At 52.7% G+C, this 22,460-nt stretch overlaps 3 protein-coding genes across 3 annotated transcripts; 2 read left to right on the top strand and 1 right to left on the bottom strand.

Annotated features, from left to right (window-relative positions):
• Nucleotides 1–2,749: 2,749 nt before the first annotated feature.
• SPACA6 (sperm acrosome associated 6) lies at nt 2,750–9,019 on the top strand. The gene is given in 10 exon segments (XM_075720138.1): nt 2,750–3,023; nt 3,593–3,667; nt 4,006–4,074; nt 4,327–4,350; nt 4,436–4,513; nt 4,771–4,874; nt 5,382–5,535; nt 5,855–6,023; nt 8,300–8,496; nt 8,898–9,019. Coding segments are annotated over 10 exon segments (1,266 nt in total).
• A 437-nt stretch (nt 9,020–9,456) lies between these two features.
• On the top strand, nt 9,457–15,530 carry LOC104027368 (uncharacterized). The gene is given in 6 exon segments (XM_075720137.1): nt 9,457–9,693; nt 12,657–12,789; nt 13,110–13,309; nt 13,311–13,332; nt 13,864–13,995; nt 14,902–15,530. Coding segments are annotated over 6 exon segments (1,353 nt in total).
• Nucleotides 15,531–18,369: 2,839 nt separating this feature from the next.
• LOC104027369 (fibrinogen-like protein 1-like protein) lies at nt 18,370–20,133 on the bottom strand. The gene is made up of 2 exons (XM_075719970.1): nt 20,076–20,133; nt 18,370–19,004 (listed from the first exon to the last, which is right to left on the bottom strand). The coding sequence occupies exons 1-2, from the start codon at nt 20,131–20,133 to the stop codon at nt 18,370–18,372; spliced, it is 693 nt and encodes a 230-aa protein (XP_075576085.1).
• Nucleotides 20,134–22,460: the final 2,327 nt, after the last annotated feature.

The raw sequence follows: 22,460 nt of genomic DNA, 5'->3' as shown, positions 1-22,460 counted from the left end.
AGTCACTAAATCTTACCCATAAGCTTTCAACCTGCTCATGGCTATTCTTCAGAGACAGCTCTTCACAATCTAACCATTTTGTGATGTAGAGGGCAACTCTTCCACCTCTCCTTCCTCACCTGTCCCTTCTGAACAGCCTGTAGCCATCGATAGCTGCACTCCAGTCATGGGATCCATCCCACCAAGTTTCAGTAATGGCAACGAGGTCACAGCTTTCTACCACCACGGTGGCTTCCAAGTCCTCCTGTTTGTTGCCCATGCTGCATGCATTGGTGTAGAGGCACTTTGGCTGGGCTGTCAGCCATGTCACCTTCTTAGAGGAACACCCCTTAATTCCTCTGAGGTATTTCACTGGTGTTTCGCTGTTGGCTTCTACTACCTCAGGAGGCGCGGCTCATCTCCATAGGACTTTGTGTGCTGCAGTGTACCCAGCATGTCTCAGAGCAACAAGATGAGTGCCCTTGCTAGTACCCTGTCCCTCTAACCTTGGCGTGTCACCCCACAGCTTGTTACAAGCAAGCCTGATATTATCCCCCTCCCCCTTCAAGTCTAGTTTAACGCTCTGTCAATGAGCCCCACTAGCTCATGAGCAAAAACCCTCTTCCCCCTTTGAGAAAGGTGAATCCCATCTGACAGCAGCAGGCCTGGTGCCATGTAGGCCATCCCATTATCAAAAAACCCAAGATTATGGTGGTGATGCCGGGTTAGCTCAGTTGGTTAGAGTGTGGTGCTAATAACTCCAAGGTCATGGGTTCAATCCCTGCTCACTGCAGGGGGGGTTGGGCTAGATGATCTGTCAAGGTCCCTTGCAACGCAAAGCATTCTATGATTCTATGACACCAGCCGTGTAGCCACGTATAGACTGGGTCTATACATGGATATGATAGACTATTCAATAGACTGGGTCTGTCTCTTTCTTCTAATGTCGTTGCCCACAACTGGAAGGACAGCGGGAAAAATAACCTGCGCTTCAGATTCCCTTACCAACCATCCCAAGACCCTGAAGTCTCTTTTGATTGCCCTTGGACTACACATTGCAGCTTCATCGCCACCCACATAGAAAAGCAGTAATGGGTAACAGTCTGAGTGCTGTACCAGGCTGTGAAGTTTCCTAGTGATGTCCTTAACCTGAGCCTCAGGGAGGCAGCAGACTTCCCGAAGAGGAGGGTCTGTCAGGCATATTGGACCCTCTGCTACCCTTAGAGAGTAATCTACAACTATAACCCATCTTTTCTTCCTCGTGGAGGTGGTTGTGGTACAGGGGGTAGGCCTTTCAGACCTTGTCAACACTTCTGGTGTAGTTGGACCGCCATCCACATCATCCATTGACTGGCCTTCCACATCCAGAGCCTCATACCTGTTGTACAGAGGCACCTGGAAAGGGAAGGTGGGCAAGGAGGGGGTTCGCCTGCCACCTCGCGCACTTGCCTCCATTCACTCCTTTCCTTTAAGCTACTGCCTTCGACCTGGTGGGGCGAGGGTACAGGATCCCCTTGATCTTGTTTTTTTTTCTGGTGGCTGTTCCTGTTTCTGTCTCAGGGAGGGCAGAGCATGGTTCCACCAGTCTATCTCTTTCTCAGATTCCCTAATGCTCCTTAACCTTTCTACTTCATCTGGTAGCTCTGCCACCGGCCTGAGCAGATCGTCCACCTGGTCACACCTCACACAGCTGTTCTTGCTGCTGCCATCCATTACCAGTGAAAGGCTCTGGCACTCCCTGTAGCCTGAGGCCTGGATGGCTGCATGGTTTTATGGGAGCTCTGTCTGGGTTGGCACATCCATTCTTGCGAGTGCAGAGGACATGGCTTTCTGCCAGGTGGATGCCATAGCTAAGTTCCTTCTGAGAGGGTGATGACAACCAATTGAACTCACTTCTTGAGCTGGTAGGGTGACAGCACCCTTCCTGCGCACCCTGCCATGCAAACTGCTGTGCAAACTGCCGCACCATGCCCTGGCTGCTGTGCCATGCTCTGTTAGCCTGCTCTGTTGGCAGCGCTTCTGGCTGCTAGTGCTCCCTTGGCTGCTTCTTATAGGTGTGGGGGTGGCTGTGGTTTCTCTGGCAACTTCCAGACCTCTTCAGCATCTCTCACTAGAGCTGCCAGCTCCTGGTGGGTCTCTCCACTGCCCTGGTGTTTCCCTGCCTCAGGAAACCCCCCTGTGCACCAAGATCTGCCACTCCACTGCGGATCAGGCTGGCTCCAGGGCAGCTCACCTCGGCGGGTGAGTATACACGTATTCATGGGATGGGATATGAAGGAGTGAAAAGGAGAAGCCTTGCATAGGTTTCAAGGAAGGGGATTTGGGAACTGCAAGAGACTGGACTGGGGATGCTTATGGGACAGGATTATAGGGGGAAAAGATGAGGAATTGACATCTAAATAGAGGGGATTTGGGGACACCAAGTAATGTGACTGGCAGGGACTGGAGGTAGAGGATTTGGGGAGACCAAAATGAGGGACTGGGAACACCTTCTCCAGCCCACACAAGCCAGGGAACCCATGTGTCTGGGTATCCCCACTCCTCTCAAGAGGGGACCCAGGCATCTGGGACCTGCCTAGGAACCCTACTGTCCCATGGGGACCCAGGCACCTGTGCTCTGCCTAGGAACCCTACTGTTCCCTGGGGACCTGGGCTCCCGTGCTCCACCTAGGAACCCTACTGTTCCCTGGGGACCTGGACACCCGGGCTCCGCCTAGGAACCCTGCTGTTCCCTGGGGACCCAGGTATCTGGGTGCTATGCTTTGGGGACATGGGGTGGTGGTGGGTGCCCCTGATGCTACTGCTGGCCCCCTGGCTCCTTGGAAACCCAGGCATCCAAGCAGGGGTACCTGGCTTGTGGCAGTGGGTGGCCCTGGCATCCTGGCTTCCTGGGGTGCACCTCTGCCTGCTCTGCTTTGGGCCCCCCATTCAGCGGGCACGGCTCTGCCATGACATTACTGGGGCCCCCCTCAACGACCCCCGACATCGACACTGCCTTGAGACCCTTGTCCAGGCTGCTGTGCCACTCGCCTCGGTCACTGTGGGTGCGTCATGAGACCCCAAGGACACCCAACCTAACAGGGACCCTGCCCAAGGACCCCCATCCTGACTGGCACCTCCATCCCACCAGGGACCTCCATCCCAAGGGTGATCCCGACCCTGAACAGGACCCCAGAGCTCTCTGGGGTTCCCCACTTCAACCAATGCCCTCACACTGACACTGGCCAGGTTCCCGGGCAGTTGGGGACCCCTTTCCTAAACAGGGACCCCAGGAACCCACCCCAGGCATGCAACCACCCCTAGGGACTCCCAACCATGCCAGGGTCTCCCCAGTCCTGACCTGGACCCCAGGGACCTCTGGGAACCCAATTCCATCTGGGACCCTGAGAATCACCCAACTCTGACCAGGGACATACTGGGGACTCCCTGGGATCCCGTGGCCCTACCTAGGACCTCAGGAATCCCCAGGGATACCTGACCCTTCCCAGTATCCCTAAACCCTGATCAGGACTCCAGGAACCCCTAGAAAGCCCCAGCCCTTACTGCACCCTCCCATCCCTGAACTTCCAACCCCAACCCTGTACTGGTCCCAGTGCCCCTGTACTGGTCCCAGGGTCAGGGCAGCGTGAGGCACTGCGGGAGATCATCATGGATGCCATGCATTTTCTGGAGAAGCAGAGGGACATGAGTGAGCACGGGACATGGGACATGTGCGGGAGTAGGGCCAGGACATGGGGCATGGGGGATGGGATGTGGAGGCCTTGAATGGGGGGTGTGGTGAAATATAGGATATATGGAGGAGGTCTGGGAGCTGTAAGGGGATATTTGGGGAATCCTGAGGGTATATGGGCTTCAAGTTATACAGCTTTTGGGGGTTTTTGAGGGGGTATTTGGGGATATATGGGATTCCAGAATGGATATATGGGGTTGAAGTGAGTTGTATAGGGGATCTGTGAGGTCTGGGGAGGGTTTATAGGGATCAAGGGGAGGGCACATTGTCTCACCTAGACATCTGGGATGCCCCAGAGCCCTTTGAGGTGTCTCTGCAGGAAGCCGTCAACATAATCTGGGTGAAGCTGAGCCAGCTGGAGGAAGGTATGGGACCAGTGGGGACATCTACACAGGACTCCCACCCTGGGGAACCCCTGGGACCCCCATTCAAGGGACTGTCACAGAGACCCCCACTCTGGGCATCTACACCCCAGGGACACCCACCCTGGGCACCCCCATCCTGGAGAAACACCCAGGGACCCCATCTAGGCTGCACAAGTGCTGAGCCCTGACAGCTCATCACAGGGACGTGCATTCCCAGTGATCCCCCATCTAATGCTGCTTTCTCCCCTCCAGCTCCAGCCTGCGTCCCCCCATGTGGTGAGTGCCCATCCCTCTGTCTTACTGCCCCCGTTCCCTAGTAGATCTCCCATTCCCCTGGGACCACCAAGTCTCTCCCTCCCAGGATACCAGCCAGCTGCCCGCATCTTCCAGTGTGCTACCTGCCGCCTCGTGGACTGCCAGTTTCCCCTGGACTGCCCAGGTATGGGGCCATGGTAGATCCAGGGATCCAGGCTGGGCTAAGCCCCACCCTGGATCTGGGTGCCTCTAGGGCTCTGGAGGCAACCCTCATTTCTACACATGTGGGCATGTCTGCTGGGCCCACCATGAGCACACAAGAGCGTGCCAAGGTGCGTGCCTACCCATCCTCACTGCGAGCACATGCAGTTGCACAGGAGCACAATCATTTCTGCAAGTGCATGAGCAGATGTGAACTCACATGCCTATCAATGCTCCCAGTGCAGGACATGTGGGCCCGCGCAGATGAAGCCATCACACTGCACTGCGATGTGCCCTTTGCCACCCCCCCTGACCTGCCCATTACCTGGATGTTTGCCAAGGACGTGAGTTGCACATGCATATGCAAGGGTGTACGTAGACATTCATGAGAGAACTGGGCATGGGTAGCAAGACCTGCATACACACAGTTGTGCACTTGGTGTGAGGACTATCATAGATACAGGTATTGCTTATACAGTAGATATGTGTGCTATAAGTAGCATGTGTGTAAGGACACACAGGATGCAAGCAAGCGCTCACCCATGTAAAGGGTGCACACAAGCAGGAGGCAGGTCACTCGTGTTTGCAGATTCATATGCACTTCTGTGCACATTTGTGTGAAGGAAGTGACTTGCGTATGCTCTACTTGTGCAACCCTGCGTGCACACACACTGGGCATGAGGAGCACATGTGGGACATGAGGTGCATGCACATGAACAAGCAAAAGGCACAAGAAGCATGAAGGGGACATGATGAGCATGTGCAGGACAAGGGTGCCTTTGCATGCACACGTATGCTGTTTAGTGTACCTGGTGGACTAGGCTGCGCTGATGTGTTCTCCCATATCCCAGCTGCGCACACAGGATCTGGCACTGTTTGAGGAGCTACAGGGGAGTGTGGAGGGACCTCTCAGTCTGACCCTTCAGGACCTCACTCCAGGAACCATTGCCTGTTGCCTGGGGGTCCTTTCTGAACCCTTGATCCGCAAGTACTTCTACCTCAATGGTGCGCACAGACACCTGATTGCCCTGGGGAAAGCGAGCAGTGTGGGGTGGAGTGGGACCCCAGACACCTGTCTCTGTGGGAAGGGTGTGCATGGGAGTGTGAGCAGGGTGCCTGGGTCCATGGTGGACAGGTGGAGTGGAGCAGGTGTTCCCAGATGTCTGGCTCCTCTTGGGGCAGTGGGGCATGTGGGGTGGAGCAGGGACCCCCAGATGCCTGGGTCCCTGGGGGCAGTGAGGTCTGTGCCTGGACCAGGTGCTGTGGGGACACCTGGTCCCTGGGCAGCAGTGCCCCATGACCCAAGTTGTCCGGGTCCCCACAGTATCAGGTGGAAGCGTGGAGGCAGAGGAGGGACTTCAGGCTCAGTTCAGAGCTGTGCTGCACTGGCCCCATGGCAGGAGCCCCCTGCACCACACAGTATTGCTGGGGCTGGGGCTGGCACTTGGCTCCATGGTGCTCGTGCTGCTGTTGGTGTGAGTTCTCCTGACCTGGTAAACCTTACCCTCAAAATCCCCATGCTTCTGGGGCTCCCTGCAGAGCAGCATGGGCCTCCCAACCTCCCCTGGACCCTCAGTCCCTCAGGATTCCCTACAAATGCAAGGGTACCCATGTGTCCAAGGTGGGCCATAGACTGCCAGGACTCCTAAACTCACAGGACACCCTATTTCCCCCTGGGACTCCCATTGTCCTCTGGCCTATTCCAGGACCCCTCCCTTGCATCCAGGACCACTTCAGGCTGCCTTGCTTCCCGCAGATTCCCTAATTGCTCCTTAGAGCCTGCCACTTTCCCCCATTTTCCCCAGAACCCCCACTGTCACTTTCGGGGCCCCAGTTACAGTCAGTTGACCCAGTTGCCCCCAGTTGCCCCCAAGGTCCCATACTTTTATCCTTAGACCCATCAGTTGCTCCCAGGACCCCCAGTTGCCCCTTGGGTTCCCCAGATGCCCCATGTTCCACCCCCCCCCCCAACCCCAGATGGGGATATAGGGCCTCCTCCCCCCTCCTCCTTAGTCTCCTCCACCCACCTCTTCTTTCTCCATTCCTCCTTCTGCCTTCCAGGTCCACATGGCAATGCTGGTGCCTCCCAGACTTCAGTGACCTCCAGACATCCCACAGACCTGGACAACAGGGTCCCCCATGGGATTCCACATGCCTGGATTCACCCTAGGGGAGCTTGACATGTGGATCCATCCCTGAGGACCAACACTTCTGCAATTGCCTTTCTTGCATTGGGGGTGGCATGTGCAAATGGGAGCAGTCTAAAAACAGAACCACAGAGTTCTAAAACTCTGGGTTATGCTGGAGATCGAGATCTGAGGGTCTTGGGCTTGCATACTGAAAAACTGGGTACTGGGCAGCACATAAGCAGTCCAAAATATAGTTCTGACACTCCTGATCCTGCATGTCAACAGCTAGCATGAAGGGAAGGTCAGATTGCCACCTGTGGGAAAGTTTTCTCTTGATACTGATGTATCAAAGATAATAATGTATAATAATACCTTTATATGTCATAGCCACTACAAACGCCGTTAACTTTCTCCTCTAATTTTTTGCCTAAAAGCATTTTATCACATACTTTTACACCACTGTATAACCCTGTTGACTTCAGTTTTGTAATTTGGATAAATTGCTGCTACAGATTTTTTAGACATTATGTCTGTAACAAAATGGCCAAACAGTAGAGGAAGCATGCTATGTGATTCCTTGAAGAAGAAATTAAAAAAAAAAAAACCACTTAAGACTGTGATCACGGTATCTCCAGTGTCCTATGTTGCCTTTAAATGTATGCAGATTTATGTTAGAAAAACAACTACTAGAAGAATATGAAAAAACAGGCTGCAAACGCAACACATGCAGAGTATGCCTATATCCCATTGGTGCATTTGGTCCCAAGCAATCGGTAAAATGCTTCCATCACCTGGATTGACATTCCAGCTGTATTTAAATATGTGGTGCTGCCAGTGCTGATTATGGTTGAGGAGCCTGAGCTGCAATCTCTGGGCTGTAGCCCCAGACTGTGCTCCCTCATCCCACAGAGGCTGGTCCTGACAGGAGCAAGGACCTTGTCCTCTTGCAGTCATCTGGTAACACAACAGAGCCACCCTGTCCTCATCCTGGAGGCTGCAGCTCACATTTCTCATCCAAGTAATACTAACATTTCCCATTAGGAACACACTGTGGTCTTGTGATCCCTGCCTATTTCTTCTGCTGCTAACAAGTGGACCATGTGTGTGTGTGTGTAAATCACACTTTTCAGTCACAGGTTTCCCTCAGACAGATGGCTGTGTGAAGCAAAGGGAACGGGATGACACTCTTCCCAGCCTCAAGGCTGATGACAGGAGCATACACAACTGGCAAAGGAGGGTGACAGAAAGATGCAGCCACCGGGCATGGGCTCTCCCTTCCTTTCACACCTCTCAGGCTCTTTTCTTGTCTCTGCCACAGGCCATGGCAAGTGCTGGAGGGGCTCAGCGTGGCATGGAGCAGCCAAGGGCAGAAAGGGAGCTGGTCTGCTGCAACCCCACAGTGGAGGTCTTGCTACATGGTCATTTGCTACATGGAGTGCAGTGACCCTGTCCTCCAGGACCCTGACCCCTTACTGCATTCTCTGGAGCTGTTGCAGGGGGGGCTCAGCTGTACAGCAGCAGCTCAGCCAGCCTTGCTGGAGCTCTAGCACAGAAGCCATCAGCTGCCAAGCACAAATCTAGTTCCTGAGACTGTCCAAAGGGACTGACCCTGGGGAATGAGCCCTTATGGCCCACTGCAGTTTGGGGCTGACTGAGGGTCTCGGTGATGAGACGGCCAGAGTGGACCCGCCTCAGAGATTGAGGCAGCTCTCAGGCTTGGCTATCACTTTGGAGAGGAGGCTGGCAGTGCATCAGAGAGTGTACCAGCATCCTCAGAGGTTATGTGCCATGCTCTGCACCGCCTACCTTGCCACTTCAAACAGAGGAATCCATGGAAGTGGGGGCCACCGGCCCACATTCCTCACCCCAAAAGCAAAAAAGTAGATGGAGACAGGGGACATGTTTTTATTATATATGTTTACATTATGTTTTTCTTATATATTTGCAAACAAGCAAGAAATCAAGCAAAAGTAGCAGAAGACTTGTGTGGATGAGCAAGGAGTTCCTGAGTAAACTCAGACGTATAAAGGAAATGTTCAAGAGATGGAAGAAATGTATGATGGCTGGTGGAATAAAGAGATGCTGTCCAATCATTCAGGGATGGGGTTGGGAAAGCCAAGGCTGGCCTGGAGTTGAATCTGGCAAGGGGTGTGAAGGGCAGCAAGAAAGATTTCTACAAGTACATAAACAAAAGGAATACTAGGCAAAATGTGGGTCTGCTGCTGAATCCCCATTCAGGGGGCCTGGTGACACAGGACATGGAAAAGGCCAAGGTACTCAATGACTTCTTCAATTCTATCTTTACTGGGAAGACCAACCTTCAGGAATCCCAAGCCCAAGGGATCAGGGGGAAAGTCTGAAGCAAGTAAGACATACTGTTGGTGGAAGAGGGTCAGGATAGGGAATACTAATACAAGAATTCTAATACTTAAGCAAACTGGACATACAGAAGTCCATGGGCCCTGATGGGATGTACCCGCAAGTGCTGAGGGAGCTGGCCAATGACATTGCAAGGCCACTCTCAATAATCTTTGATCTTTCCTGGCAACTGGGAGAAGTGCCTGGAGACTAGAGGAAAGTAAATGTCACTCATCTTCAAGAGCAAGAAGGAGGACCCAGGGAACCACAGGCTGGTCAGCCTCACCTTGATCCCTGGGACGATGATGAAGCAGCTAATCCTGGAAACCATTTTCAGGCACATGAAAGACAAGAAGGAGATCTGGAGGAGTCAGCATGGATTTACAAAGGGAAAATCATATTTAAGTAACCTGATGGCCTTCTACAATGAGGGACTAGCATGATGGATGAGTGGAGAACAGTGGATATCATTTACCTCAATTTTAGTAAGCTTTTGACACGGACAGGCCCAGAGAGTGCTGATCAGTGGCACAAAGTCCAGCTGGACACCAGTCACCAGTGTTGTACTCCAAGAGTCAATCCTGGCATCACCCAGCTGCAAGGTAGATCTGCGAAAAAGGACATGAAGATCCTGGCAGGCAAGAAACTGACCATCAGCCAGCAATGTACAGTCATGGTAAAAAATGCCAACAGCATCCTGGGCTGCATTAGGAGAGTGCTGCCAGCAGGTTGAGGGAGCTGATCCTTTCCCTTTATTCAGCACTGGTGAGGCCATACCTGGCATCCAGTTCTGGGTTCCCCAGTGTGAGAGAGACATGGACATGCTAGACAGAGTCCATGGAAGGGCCACGAAGATGATTAAGGGACTGGAGCATCTTTCCTTTGAGGAAAGGCTGAGAGAGCTGGGACTATTCAGCCTGGAGAAGAGAAGGCTCAGAGGGGGATATTATCAATGTATATAAATACCTGAAGGGACGGAAGAAAGAGCCAGGCTCTTTCCAGTGATACCCAGTGTCAGGACAAGAGTCAATGGGCACAAATTGACATACAAGCACTTCCATCTGAACACAAGAAAACACTTTGTCACTGTGAGGGTGACCAAACACCGGCACAGGTTTCCCAGGGAGGGAGTCTCCATCCTTGGGGATATTCAAAACCCAACCGGACACTTTCCTGGGTGGCCTGCTGTAGTTGACCTTTCTTGAGGAGGGGGTTGGACCAGGTGATCTCAAGAGGTCCTGTCACATCTTGCCATCACATCCCAATGAGATGGCAAGAGAGGCCATCACACTGCCACCTGCCTTAGAAAACCCCTGTTTCTCCAGTGCCAGAAAACATCTTACCTCAATGGCAGCAAAGAGGGCCTGGTCAGACCACTCTTATTAAGGTCCCACATCACAGTACCCCCTATCCTAACCCTCCTGGATGGGCACACCCTCCAAAACAATCCTCTAGTTGAATCAAGGGCCCCCCATAGGTTTGTGGCCTCTGAATTTGCCCAGAGCACCCATACCCTTACCCAACCCACGCAAAACAGTGTCACTGTTGCAGATGGGAGAAGAACACATGGTGGGACTGTAACCCAAGTGACCTTAGAGTAACTGTGGCACATGGGCACCCAGAGACTCTGTCCTTCAGCCCTAGTTAAGGAAGTACAAACCTGTCTTTAACTGGTACTTGGGATTCTTGTGCTTCCCTGTGGGATGGGAAGACCCAGATCCCGAGGCAGGAGCTGGCCCCAGGAGCAATCAGGGGTTGCTTCCCTTACCACAGGGCTCTGCATGTTGTTCCAGAGATTTCTATGTTATTGCTTGTGAGGGTAGGCCAATGTCAGCACCCTTGAATCCTTTTCCCCTTCTCTGAGTGTAGTTCACTGAGTTAAGGAGTTTAGCTGGCTATGTCCAAAGTCAGCTCCTTCACTGAAAAGGGCTGTTATGAAAAAAGCTAGAAGTGAGGGATGCTCCTCCTTCCCCTGGAGAGCTGCTTTTAAACTGCGCCTTTACCACTGGCTACATGGCAGCTGTGCAGCAGCTATGTCTGCACCCAGCCTTGTTCCTCCAGTTCTGCCCCTCATAGGACCCACTGACTTGGTCTCCAGACTTGACCTCAGGCGTTCCCTCTCTGCAGATGTGCTGGGTCTGTGGCCCCAGCAAGCAGTGGACTGTCACTATGTCCAGACCAGAGTCTTATCCTGACTTTCTACTGAGCATTCTACACAAAGAAGTCCCTGCTGCCCAGGACCCTGCTGGGGCCTCTGGGGTGACAGGATTTGCAAAGGGAAACAGGGTGCATGAGAAGGCAGTGGAGGGCTTGGCGAGCATCTGAGGGCATACAGAGGACTCTGGCATGAAAAGGAAAGCAAATGTAGGACACTGGGATGCACTGCAAAGAAAATGGGGGGCTCTAGGCAGCACCAGAAGGCAAACAGAGTCTGAAGGAAATCCAAGGCCCCCTTCTTTTGGGTGCACCAAAAGGTAAATTGAGTGATTCTTAGGGGATGAGAGAACCAAATGGAAGCCTCTGCATTGCACCAGAGAGCAAATAAAAGACCCTGGGGAGCATCAGAGGGCACTTCAAAACCATTTCGTCAATTCTATGTGCATTCAGATCCCCTCCATTCCCCTCCATGTGCTCTCTATTCCCCCACATGCCACTGTGGTCCCTTCCATTCTTTTCTATGCATGCTCAGGCTCCCTCTGTTCCCCTCTGTGGACCCTCAGTTACCCCCCATTCCCTTTTGAGTGCTTGTCAATCCTCTCTGCTCCCTACCTGTGCCTTGGAACCCCACAGTTCCCATCCATGTGTGCTCAGATCTCCACTCCCCTTTGTGCACACTCCAGTCCCTGCCATCCTTTCCGAGTGCCTTACATTCAAACCATGTCCCCTCTACATGCTTTAAAATTCCCTTTGTTGCCTTCTTTGTGCTTCTAGATCTCCTCAGACTCATTCTGTTCATTTCCAAGTACTCTCAGATGCACTCCATTCCTACCCAGCTGCTTTCACATCCTCTCCGTTCCCCTCATTGTGCTCTCTTGGAATCCCTCTGTTGTCCTCCTTGCACAAACAGATGCCCTCTTTTCCCTGCCTCGTATGCTCAAGTGTCCTCCTTTTCCCTCTCTATGCACGCAGATCTCCTCTGTTCCCCTCCTCACATACTCAGACCTCCTCTGTTCCTTTCAGTGTCTGCTTAGTGCTGACTTCTCCCCACTGTGCACACTCACATCCTTCTTTTCCACAACAAATGCCCTCAGATTCCCACTCTTGCCCTCCATTGACACTCAGATCCCACCTGTCCCTTCTGTGGGTGCTCAGTTCCTATGGGTTCCACCATCAGATCCCTTCCAGTCCCGCTGTGCACCCTCAGTTCCCCTCCATGGACACTCAGATCCCCTCCATTCCCTCTCTATGCACATACAGTCATGCTTTCCCCTCTGTGCACGCTCAGATCCCCATTGCTGCCCTCCATCTGCCCAGTTTTGCTCCGTTCCTGGGCAGACACTTGCTTTCCTCTGTAGCCATCCATCCTGCATGACTAGCCTCCCAAACCCAGTGCCCCAGAGACCACAGCTGTCTCAGCTGGCCTGCAGAAACCTTTTAGCCAGCATCTTTCAGCAGGCCCATTCAGCTGTGTCCTTGCAGATCAGGACTGTGGCCCACTGGGGAATAGAGACCTCTCCTGCTTCCCCAGATGGAGATCACCGCCTCCACAACCCTCTGCCTGCTGTCATGCAGTCCAGAAAACACCAGCTGCTCCAAATACTATCCCAGAATGGTTAGTCTCTCTGGGATTCTCAGGGCTGCCCTGACTTCCCCACGAAGAGCTAGGCTGGGCTTGTCAAAAGCACATTAAACAAGAACCAGTTGACCTGACAGAACCCTGCTGTAATGGTGGGAGGCGGGGACATCCCCAGTGTTTACTCTCCACACTGGCTGGGGACTGGCATTCTAGTGTTTATTTACTGAGCTGCCTTCTTCAAAGCTCCCAAATATGCTATTCCCAGGGGAAATTCCATCGAAGGAGGTAAGCACTCGACAGAAGAGACCATTTCAAGGACTCTTGCTGGCACGGGTGTTATTTTCTTTGCAGCCTAGGAAGCTATGCACCTAGAACCACAGGCACCTTCATCTCAGCTTGTGTTTTCTTAAGGGCACAAAGGAAACCCAGCCTGATTTCCTCCTCCAGGAGAAAGGAAGATGGGAGGAGCAGATCGACCCACTCACCCCACCCACTGCAGAGGGCACTACAAATGCCTCTGTGAGACCTGCCACTCCACAGCTTTGCGCACCAGAGGCCATTCCTGTGCGGACGCCATGGGTGAGTACTGGGCTGGGAAGCGGGGTGCTCCTTGCTAGCAACGGGAGAAGCACAGGTAGGGCAGCCCAGCAATACGGAGAGGCTCCATGCACTGGTCCTTAAACACCGATGGGGAGCAGTGGCATCGGTGCCCTCTGAGGGCATGCTCACCTGCCACCACTTCGAAAACCAGCAGCTTGTGCCCTGCCTTCTGGCTCATGACAGCCAGTCCCCTGCTTCAGGGGCCAGGAATGAAACTTGGCTCGGTTCGTTGTTAGGTGCTTTGCTCCACCCAAAACTATCTAATGCATGATTTTTTGGAAGCTGGTCAAGGGGAAAAGGCAGGATTGTCTACCCCTTGGGCAAAAGAGTTCAGGCCTTTTGGCAAGCTTTCCAGCTTGCACAGACCAGTCTGATGCTGCTCAGCATGCTTGGTGCACTCCTGCATCTCACATGGTCATGTTACACTGTGCGGTGCTGGAGCCATGGGATTTCCCACCTGTCTGGAGGGAGGGTCACATTTAATCTTTTCTCCATCTTTTCCCTTTCTAGCAGCCCAGTGCCTTCTACTCCTTGCTTGTGTGCTGGTCTTGGCTGCCCCAGGCCACTCCATGCATATACAAAGCCTAAACACCTTCAAGAAATCTCCCTCCAATGCTTCAGCAAGTGATCTGAAGAAAACCAGTATGTAGCATCCTGTGGGCATCACAGTGCTCTCACCAGCCCCTTTCAGTTCTTTGGTCTGGGTCAGCCCTGTCTGGTGAACAGCCCCAGCCCATGCTCTGGGCTAGTGTTGGCTTGGTAAAATGACTCTTGGGAGAGGGTGTGCTATGATGTCTCAGATCCAGAAAACACCTCCATAGTATATACAGGAAGGCAGGCTGGGGAGAGGCAGCATCAACCACAGGCTTTGCTCAGCTGGGGAGAGGAGCGCTGCCCATCTGGCGGGATGACCTTAACTGCAGTGGGAGGTCCTGCAGCAAGTGAGATGAAGGTGTGGGGAGACCACACCTGCCAGCACAGTGTTGTGTGCTCATGTATGACCAGCTCCACTGTCCCTAGCCCTGGCCCTGCTCCAGGATGGAGGATGGTGGATGTGAGGGGGTGTACCAAATACAGGCTGCAGCGCCCTGCATGTGCACGTGTGTGTTTGCACCATACAGACTGGTAAGGGTAGCTGTGTGCTTGAAGGGTCATTTTTATCCTGTTCCCTCAGCAACAGGCAGGGGCAAGGTCTGTTCACCTTCCTCCCCAGTGGGACCCTGTTTTAGTGACACAACCCCTTTTTGAGGAGATCTAAAGGAGCCCACTAGTGTCCGTATCAGTCTTCTGGCCCGAAACCAGGATAGCCCAGTGGGTGTGGGGCCTTTCATGGGGGCTGCCTCCTGTTAGGTGTCCCGTATGGAAGAGGAACAGAGGGATGAGGCCAATCCACACACACCTCCAGCCAAGCATACTGGCCTCTCTGGGCTGGGACAGCTGAGTATCCCCCAGGTACTCTGGCCAGGTGTCCCTGTCCTGCCACAGGGTGAAACATGGTCTTGTCCTGTTGCACAGGCTTTTGTTAAATTGCCCTCTCTCCTGCACCAGGTTGGCCCAAGGACTGCAGCAAGATCCCCACTGGCAGCCCCAGTGGTGTCTATGTCATCCAGCCCACAGGACTGCACCCCATCGTGGTGTACTGTGAAATGAATGCAACAGACGGGGGCTGGATGGTCATCCAGAGGAACCGGCAGAGCACAGAGATCACCTGGGACGAGTCCTGGAGCACCTACAAGTACGGCTTTGGGAACGTGCACACTGAGTACTGGCTGGGCACTGAGTACATCCATCAGATGTCCAAGCAGAAGATCTACCAGGTCAGATTTGTCATCTGGGATGCCACAAACAACATCAAGTTCGCAGACTACAACCTCTTCAGTGTGGAAGATGAGTCCCATGGCTACCAGCTGAGGCTGGGAATGTACACAGGGACAGCGGAGGATGCCATGGACTCAGACAATCCCAGGAACGTGCACAACAACATGAAGTTCTCCACAAAAGATCGGGATCATGACACTTACAGAGGGAACTGTGCCTCCCGCTCTGGGGGTGGGTGGTGGTACTCAGCATGTTATTCTGTACAGCTGAACGTCAAGGGGGGCATAACATGGGGCAGCCTGTGCAACAGGAACTGCAAAGCTTCCGCCATCCTCATCAAACCAGCTCCGTACCATTAGTGCTCTTTCCCCTTCCTGTCTGCACTGGGCACATGGCCAGACCAGTGCCTGGCTGGGGCCTGTTTTGCTGGCTGGGGAACTGGGGGTGAATAGGGTTGTTCCTGTATATCAAGAGCTGTTTTCTTTTCCTCTTCTATTGAAAAGTAGCAAAGCTCCCTGCTTTGTCTCTGGCCTTTCACTTGTAGTGTTTTTTTAGGGATCATTATTAGAACAAGTCTATAATAAACACTACAGTTTCCAAGCATGTTCCTTCTGGGGAGAAAACTCTGCTCAGAAACCTAAACCCCTCCTAATCCAGCAAGGTCTTATTCTCTTTTTGCTTTGCAGGTATAGATGACTTCAGCAGAAAAATACCAGTCATCACTAGCTAACCTGATCCAAGCTTCTCTAAGCCCAGGCAGGCCATGCATGTACCATATCCCTGCTGTAGTCTGTGTTCATCCTGCAGAATAAAATTGCTTTCAGAACCTGCACAGACATGCACAAATGTCTTTCATTTGTTTGGGAACTTCTTGCAGCTGCTGCCAGTTTCTTGCCAGGAGCAACTCGTGTACTAAGACAAGACTTTCAAAGGGAAAATCTTTCATAAGACTCAAATGAGGAATTAAAGACAACACTTACACTTAAAGAAGTTAGTTGGGTTTCAAGCTGGGGATCTTTCAAAAAGTGCAGTACCACATGGCCAAGAGCAAGCACTGAGGGTCAGAGGGAAGCATCAGCTCAGTTCAGCCCTACCAGCCATGACCTGGAGCTAACCAGAGACAGCAAGCCAGGCCAGCATCATCCTGCCTTGTTAACCTTGTGAATGCTGTCCCAGGCCTTGGGAGGTAACTGGAAGAGTGGACAGGGAAGAAAGGGACAACAGCACTGCAGATGCACACAGTACTGCATGGTTGCGATATCTGGGGCAGGGTTAAGAGCTGAGGCAGCCTGACATGGCAGGAATCCCAGGTGTTCAAGAAGCCTGGATCAGATTGAGTCCATATGGGCTTGCTCCACTGTAGTGATATCTCTGTGCACTGGATAGCTCAACAGTGGACATGGTACCTGTGATGTGGTCTCCCAGTGATGAGCAGAGGGGAACGATGTCTTGCTGGCTGCACTCTTGGTAATACAGCCCAGGATGCAGTTCACCTTCAACACTGAAAGGGTGCATTGCTGACTCCTGGGCAAATTGTTGTTTACTAGGAACCCCAAGACCTTTTCTGCCAAGCCTCTGTCCTCCAGTTAGGTTGTACATCCAGGCTGGAGTGCAAATGACTTTTTAAACCAGCAGATGTGTCTCTCCATCTAGAAACGCTACTCTCAAGTCAGCTCAAATAGGGAAGCCTTTTTCAACAAGCAGCACCCTCATACATTCATCTCCCCATGCATCAGGGCTGCAGGCCCACAGATGCCTCCAGGGTAGCCAAGGCTGCCTGTGCAGCCTCTTCAGGAACACAGTGCTGACATAGCTCTGCAGGTTGCCCTGGGACCTCAGTCACAGATCTTGGCCTGAGAGTCACAAGTTGTTCAGGATTCACAGCCACAAGCCTTCCTTGAGCTCAGCTTTTCTTCCAAAGACAGAGGAGAGGAACCGTGGCTTCTTTCAAGCACTAAGTTCAAACTTCCCTCTGTCACAAAGGAGATCCATAACCACAGTCCCCCTCTGCAACAGAGTATGATAGGACTGACTTAATTGCACTTTCACACCCTCAGGGAGCCCACCACCCTCTCCACACTCCAATCCGTGGTGGTTTCTTCCCTTTCCCAGCATAAATCAACAACCCAACCATGGACAGGGTCAAACTATGGCTGAGGGGTTTGCAAGATACTGGGCTTTTTTGGGCCTGTTAGCTAATCAAAGCCTTACAGCCACCATTCAGTGCACAGTGGCTGGAAGAAGCCATTGGAAGCAATATTGCATCCAGAGACCTGAGAACCAAACCACAGACAGAATTAGGTACAACAGTTGTACTCAGCTGTGTACAGCAACTGTACCAAAGGGAGAAAAGCTCATGTTACAGGCTGATGCTGGGGACAGTCAGTAGCAGGGAGAATTGGTGTCAGACCTTTCACTATGGAACATTGAAATATTTCAGAAAAAAAAAAAAAAATCAGCACAAAACCCCTGCAAGCCACACCAGCTCTGTACCAGCTCAGCCTGGAAGCAGAAGCAGCTCCACAGCTGACCTGGCCCAGCACTGCCTGAGCAAATTATCTTGAACCCAGTAGCCACCACGCCGTTCCTGGGGAAGGTGAGCTCTGCATGTCCGAGGGAGATCTGGCATCCTTTGGGCAGGTGTGTCTCCTTCCCCAGGAGAGGATCTGCATAACACACCTACTTCCCCCCAGGTCCACCACCCCAGCGGCTGGACAGAGTGATTTCCCCACACTTAGGTGCAGTGTTGCGGCAGCAGGTAGACACAAGGCAGCAAAGTCTGGCTCCAGGGTTTATTGCAACTGATTTCTCTCACCATGGGTAGCAGAGCTGTGGGGTGTATGGGGCCGGGGGAGGGAGCAGGGCCTGAGCAAAGCAGGGATACATCAATTGCACAGGGAAGGGAACTTGCACTATTTCCCCCTCCCCAGGACAGGAGTGGGTGCACCCACCGCAAACCAGTGCCTATGTCCCAGTGCTGGCCAGCACCACGGCACTAGGTGAAGCTGCCCGCATGCCCAGGGCTCCAGGCGATTGCTCCTGAGCCCCAGAGCCACAGGTGACAGTGTGGGAGCTGCAGGCAGTGCAGGACATGCACCAGGGCTGGCACAGGGCTGTTGACAGGCACAGGAATGGAGCACTGAGCTGGGGATGGTGGCACTCCCACAAACTCCTGGGAGGTTGGGTGCTGCGGCACGGTCAGCACACATCTGTGGGTTTGACCAGTATGAGGGATGATGCGCAATCACCATTATCGCAGAATCCTGGCCAAAGGATGTGTTTTTTGGTATTGAGCAGGATGTTCTGGCACCTGTCATACCACCAGCCCCCGTAGCTGTTGGCGCAGTTCCCACTGTACTGGTCCTGGTCCTTGTCAGTTGTGCTGAACTTCATGTTGTCATGTATGCCCCCCTTCTTGGGGTGATAGCTGGTCAGATAGTCATCTCCATCACCAGAAAACCGGCCCAGCCTCAGCGGGTACCCTCTAGCCTCACTCTCCACCCTGAAGATGTCATATTCAGCATAATGGGTGACATTGGCTTTATTCCGCACGATGAAGCGGACCTTGTAGGTCCCCTGCTGTGTCAGCAGGTGCAGATACTCGGTGCCCAACCAGTGATCACCCTGCACGTTCCCAAAGCCGTATTTGTAGGTGGTCCAGGATTGCTTCCATGTGATCTCAGTGTCATGAGAGTTTCTCTGGACAACAGTCCAGCCTTTGCCTTCGGTGTCCATGTCGCACCACACCACCCTTGGGGGAGACCCTGCTGGCTGGATGACGTACACCCCACTGGGGCTGGTCTTGCGGAGATGGCTGCAGTCTGCAGGGAACCCTGTGACAGCAGCAGTGGCAAACACAGGGTGGGGTGGGAGAGAGAAGGATCATATGAGTCTGTCAGGGCAACAAGTAGGGGAGTGAGGACAAAAAGGGCTGGTTTTATCTGTGGTCTCCTCCACAGTGTAGACTGACTTTTCCACCAGCTCATCCACAGGGCAACCAAAGATCTCTAAGACAGTGGCCCTGGTAAGAGCCATAGGATCTATTTCTCATGACTTGCTATTTCATTTGGAGCCTTCTAATGTATCTGGCCAAGAAAAGAGGGGAAAAAAATCTTCCAGATGCCGGTGATGTCCTCCAAGTATATCTTTCCCTCACAGAAGGCCCTTGATATATTGAGCTGCAGCTCTTGCAAGGATCAGAAGCATCCAAAAGGCTCCACTGGATGAGGATATGTAATGAAAATTTATATTTTCCCTGGGGATCATGGCATTGCAAAAGAAGGCTAAGTTCTACCTTGATCTCATAGGGATCTCTTCCCCCAGCTTGTTGCAGTTAATCTGTTAGCAGGACTGATCTGTCGTGACTTACTTGCCAAACTAATTTACTGCCCAATTTGTTTTTCTTGTTTTGTATCTGATGAGGGACAATTTGCTGCGTGTAATTCCAATTCAGCCCATGAAATTCTGTTTCTCTCAGGCACACAGGTCTTGCAGGGAGTGTAACCCTCCCTTGCAAGGAGGAAGGGAATACTCCTAATCCAACAAGAGCTAAAAAAAAAAAAAAAAAAAATATGGCTGGGAGTGTCTCTCCTAGAACTGAAGTGTAAAAAGACAAGCACCACAGAGCAATCCTGACAAGTTATGGTGTTTGGGTAGAAACCCCTTGGTTTCAGCATGGAGCCACCAAGGGGGTGAGAATGGTTTGACAGGTGTCAGGCTGCTTACCTTACAAGCCATCGCCCACGGGTTTGTTTGTGAGGAGTTCTTGTGTTGTGCATCAGCCTGGGTGCATGCTGGCCTTCCTAGCACTTCGCAGACCTGAGAGTCAGTGCTGAGCTAGGGACACACTTTCCTGCTCTGCGCCTTGGTGCCCAGCCAGTGGCCCACACCCATTCCATACTCACCACTCCGGGAGCTGGCAGTGGGTACTGATGGGCCAGCACTTGCACAGAATAGGAGCATCGCCACCACTGTGGGTAGGAGCGCAAGGTCCCCACAGATCCAACTTCTCCCAGCCTGGAGCCCTGAGAAGGAAAAGGCCCAGCAGCATTAGGATCCCTGGGCAGCCCCCTCTGCCCCTGCTGACAGTCCCCAGGGAGCTCTGACCAGGGAAGGCAGACCCACAGGGCACAGGCAGGAGCAGGACTGTCCCAGAGTTGTGGAAGCTGCAGCTTCGGTGCAGGCTCTGCCCCTGCAGGGCTGAAGTAAGGTGAGAAATGGCTTTGTCACCCTCCTGATCAGCCCATTCCCTGCACCAGATAGCAACCTGCAGATCTGTTCTTGGAACCTACAGCCCAAGTAGCTGAGAGGACAATGACACAGCTAGATCTGGGGAGAGTAGTTTGCTGGGGGGCAGGGATCACAAGAAACAATTCTTTTTGGAGTAATCATGCTTAAGCCTTTTATATAAGCCACTCCAGCCCAATGAGAGCTAGTGGAAAACCAGATCCAAAGGATGGATCCTATTGCATAGATTCTAGCTCCCAAGCAGACAGGAGGAAGTCATGGGCCCACACAGTGACATAAACCCAAACCCTCTGTTCTGGCCACCAGCACATCCCTACACCCTACACTAGCTCAGTTACTGGGGGAGATGCCATCATGCCTGGGAAGGACCCCTGTGCAACCACATGTACCACATGCATTGGTCAGGAAGCGAAAGGACCAAGTTGAAATCCAGGTCTCCACATTAACCTCCCTTGACATGACATGGGAATACAGGACATAGGTAGCCTGGGGAAAGCATAGGCTGGCACCAAGCATGTGTGATGGTTGGTGCTTTGGTCTTGCATCCCTTCTGCTACCAGGGTGCCTGACAGCATGCATCACCCAGGCAAGATCATGGCTGCTGTCCTGCTAATCATCTTGTGCCTTTGTATACTCACCCTGGTCAGGTCTTGTTTGAGCCCAGCACCACACATGAATGCAGTGTGCCGCTGGGAAGATAACTCACCCATCACAACAGCACGGCTGAGCAGAGAGCAGGAACCCAGTGGTGCACCCTCCCATGCTGAGCTTTCCATGGTGACTTTATAGGCACTGCACACACCCACTTGTGTTCACACTTGTTATCTGTAGAGGCACAAGGAGGCACTTGCAGATTGTGACTAGAGCAGTTTTCAGATCCCATGACAACACAACTAAACACCCTGAGGGGAGGGAGGCATGCCCTTCCAGCCAGGCAAGTACAAAATAATCCCCTTTTCAATTATTGACTCTCTCAGCTACACAAACACTACATGTGAATTGCCCACTTGGAGCAAATTCTGGAGCGCCATGATCAAACTGAAGTGGAGAGACCCAGCTTTTTAAGGACATATACACAGAAACTAGAAAAGGAGAGACTAGGTGACCTTGGAAAGATGAGGGGCAGGTCCTCAAGAGACGTGCCTGCTTGCTAACTCTCCACTGGCTCGTTTCAGGATCAATGAGTTAAGTCATTGGGCTGGAACTAGTGTCCAGCAGCCAGAAATCACTGTATACACAGTATCCCCTGGCACCCCAATCTGCATGCTCTGAGTAGAGGGCAAGGGCTCCAGGTAACAAGCAGGTGCCTGTGGGTCCCTTTGCCATTCTCCTTCTCAGTCCCTGCCTTTGGCCTGGTGAGACCCTGCAGATCCACCCGCAGCCCCAGCAATGTCAACCAGGGGTTGCTCCCTCTATAGGAGCAAAATGCTCTCTGGAAAGATTGTTTGGGAGGGCTGTTCTTGGTGTCAGAAGGTGCAGACAGTTTCATCACTTTGTCAAGAAAATTTTAAGGATAAAGATGTGGCCTTTCTACTTTCTTCTCCTGTGTTGGTTTCAATGGCCTACTGACCAGGTGCCTTCTTCATGGCAGAGCTTTAAACCTGATGTTCACAGCAAGCCAGTGCCAAGCTGAGGCTCCTACCAAACTTTCCATACTGCAGGAGCCCACATCAAGCAGTGCAACTTGCAGGTCTGGATGGACAGTGGCATCCAGACCTCTCTGAGGTAAGGGATCCCTGGATCAACTTCCATCTGCATGCATAGATCTCACCCCTGCTTGCTTGGTTAGAGGTTGGGATCCCTTGTCTGCAGCCTCATTTAGTCTGGGAGAACCATAAAAGGAGCACTCCCAAGTCTATGGAGGGAGGAGGGCCCAAGCTGCCCTGGGAAGAAGGACCCCAGGCAGAGGGGCCATGTCCCCTTTCTTTGGGGGCAGGGGAAGTGGGTGACCTAGGGGCTCCCGTGGGCTGCTGCTGGAGCTAACATCAGCACTGAGCAATGCAATGACTTAGGACGTGGTGGGGTGCCCATGCCAGGGCTGG

Source organism: Pelecanus crispus, chromosome 12 (genome assembly GCF_030463565.1).
Source record: "Pelecanus crispus isolate bPelCri1 chromosome 12, bPelCri1.pri, whole genome shotgun sequence".
Lineage (NCBI taxonomy): Eukaryota > Metazoa > Chordata > Aves > Pelecaniformes > Pelecanidae > Pelecanus > Pelecanus crispus.
The sequence above is the reverse complement of the archived record's forward strand: the minus strand, read 5'-3'. Positions and strand labels throughout refer to the sequence as shown.

Excerpts from the sequence above, each read along its gene's own strand:
- LOC104027369 (XM_075719970.1), bottom strand. The coding sequence starts at position 20,133 with ATGCTCCTATTCTGTGCAAGTGCTGGCCCATCAGTACCCACTGCCAGC. Across the intron at positions 19,005-20,075 it reads CACTGCCAGCTCCCGGAGTG|GGTTCCCTGCAGACTGCAGC; the intron begins GTGAGTATGGAA and ends CTGCTGTCACAG.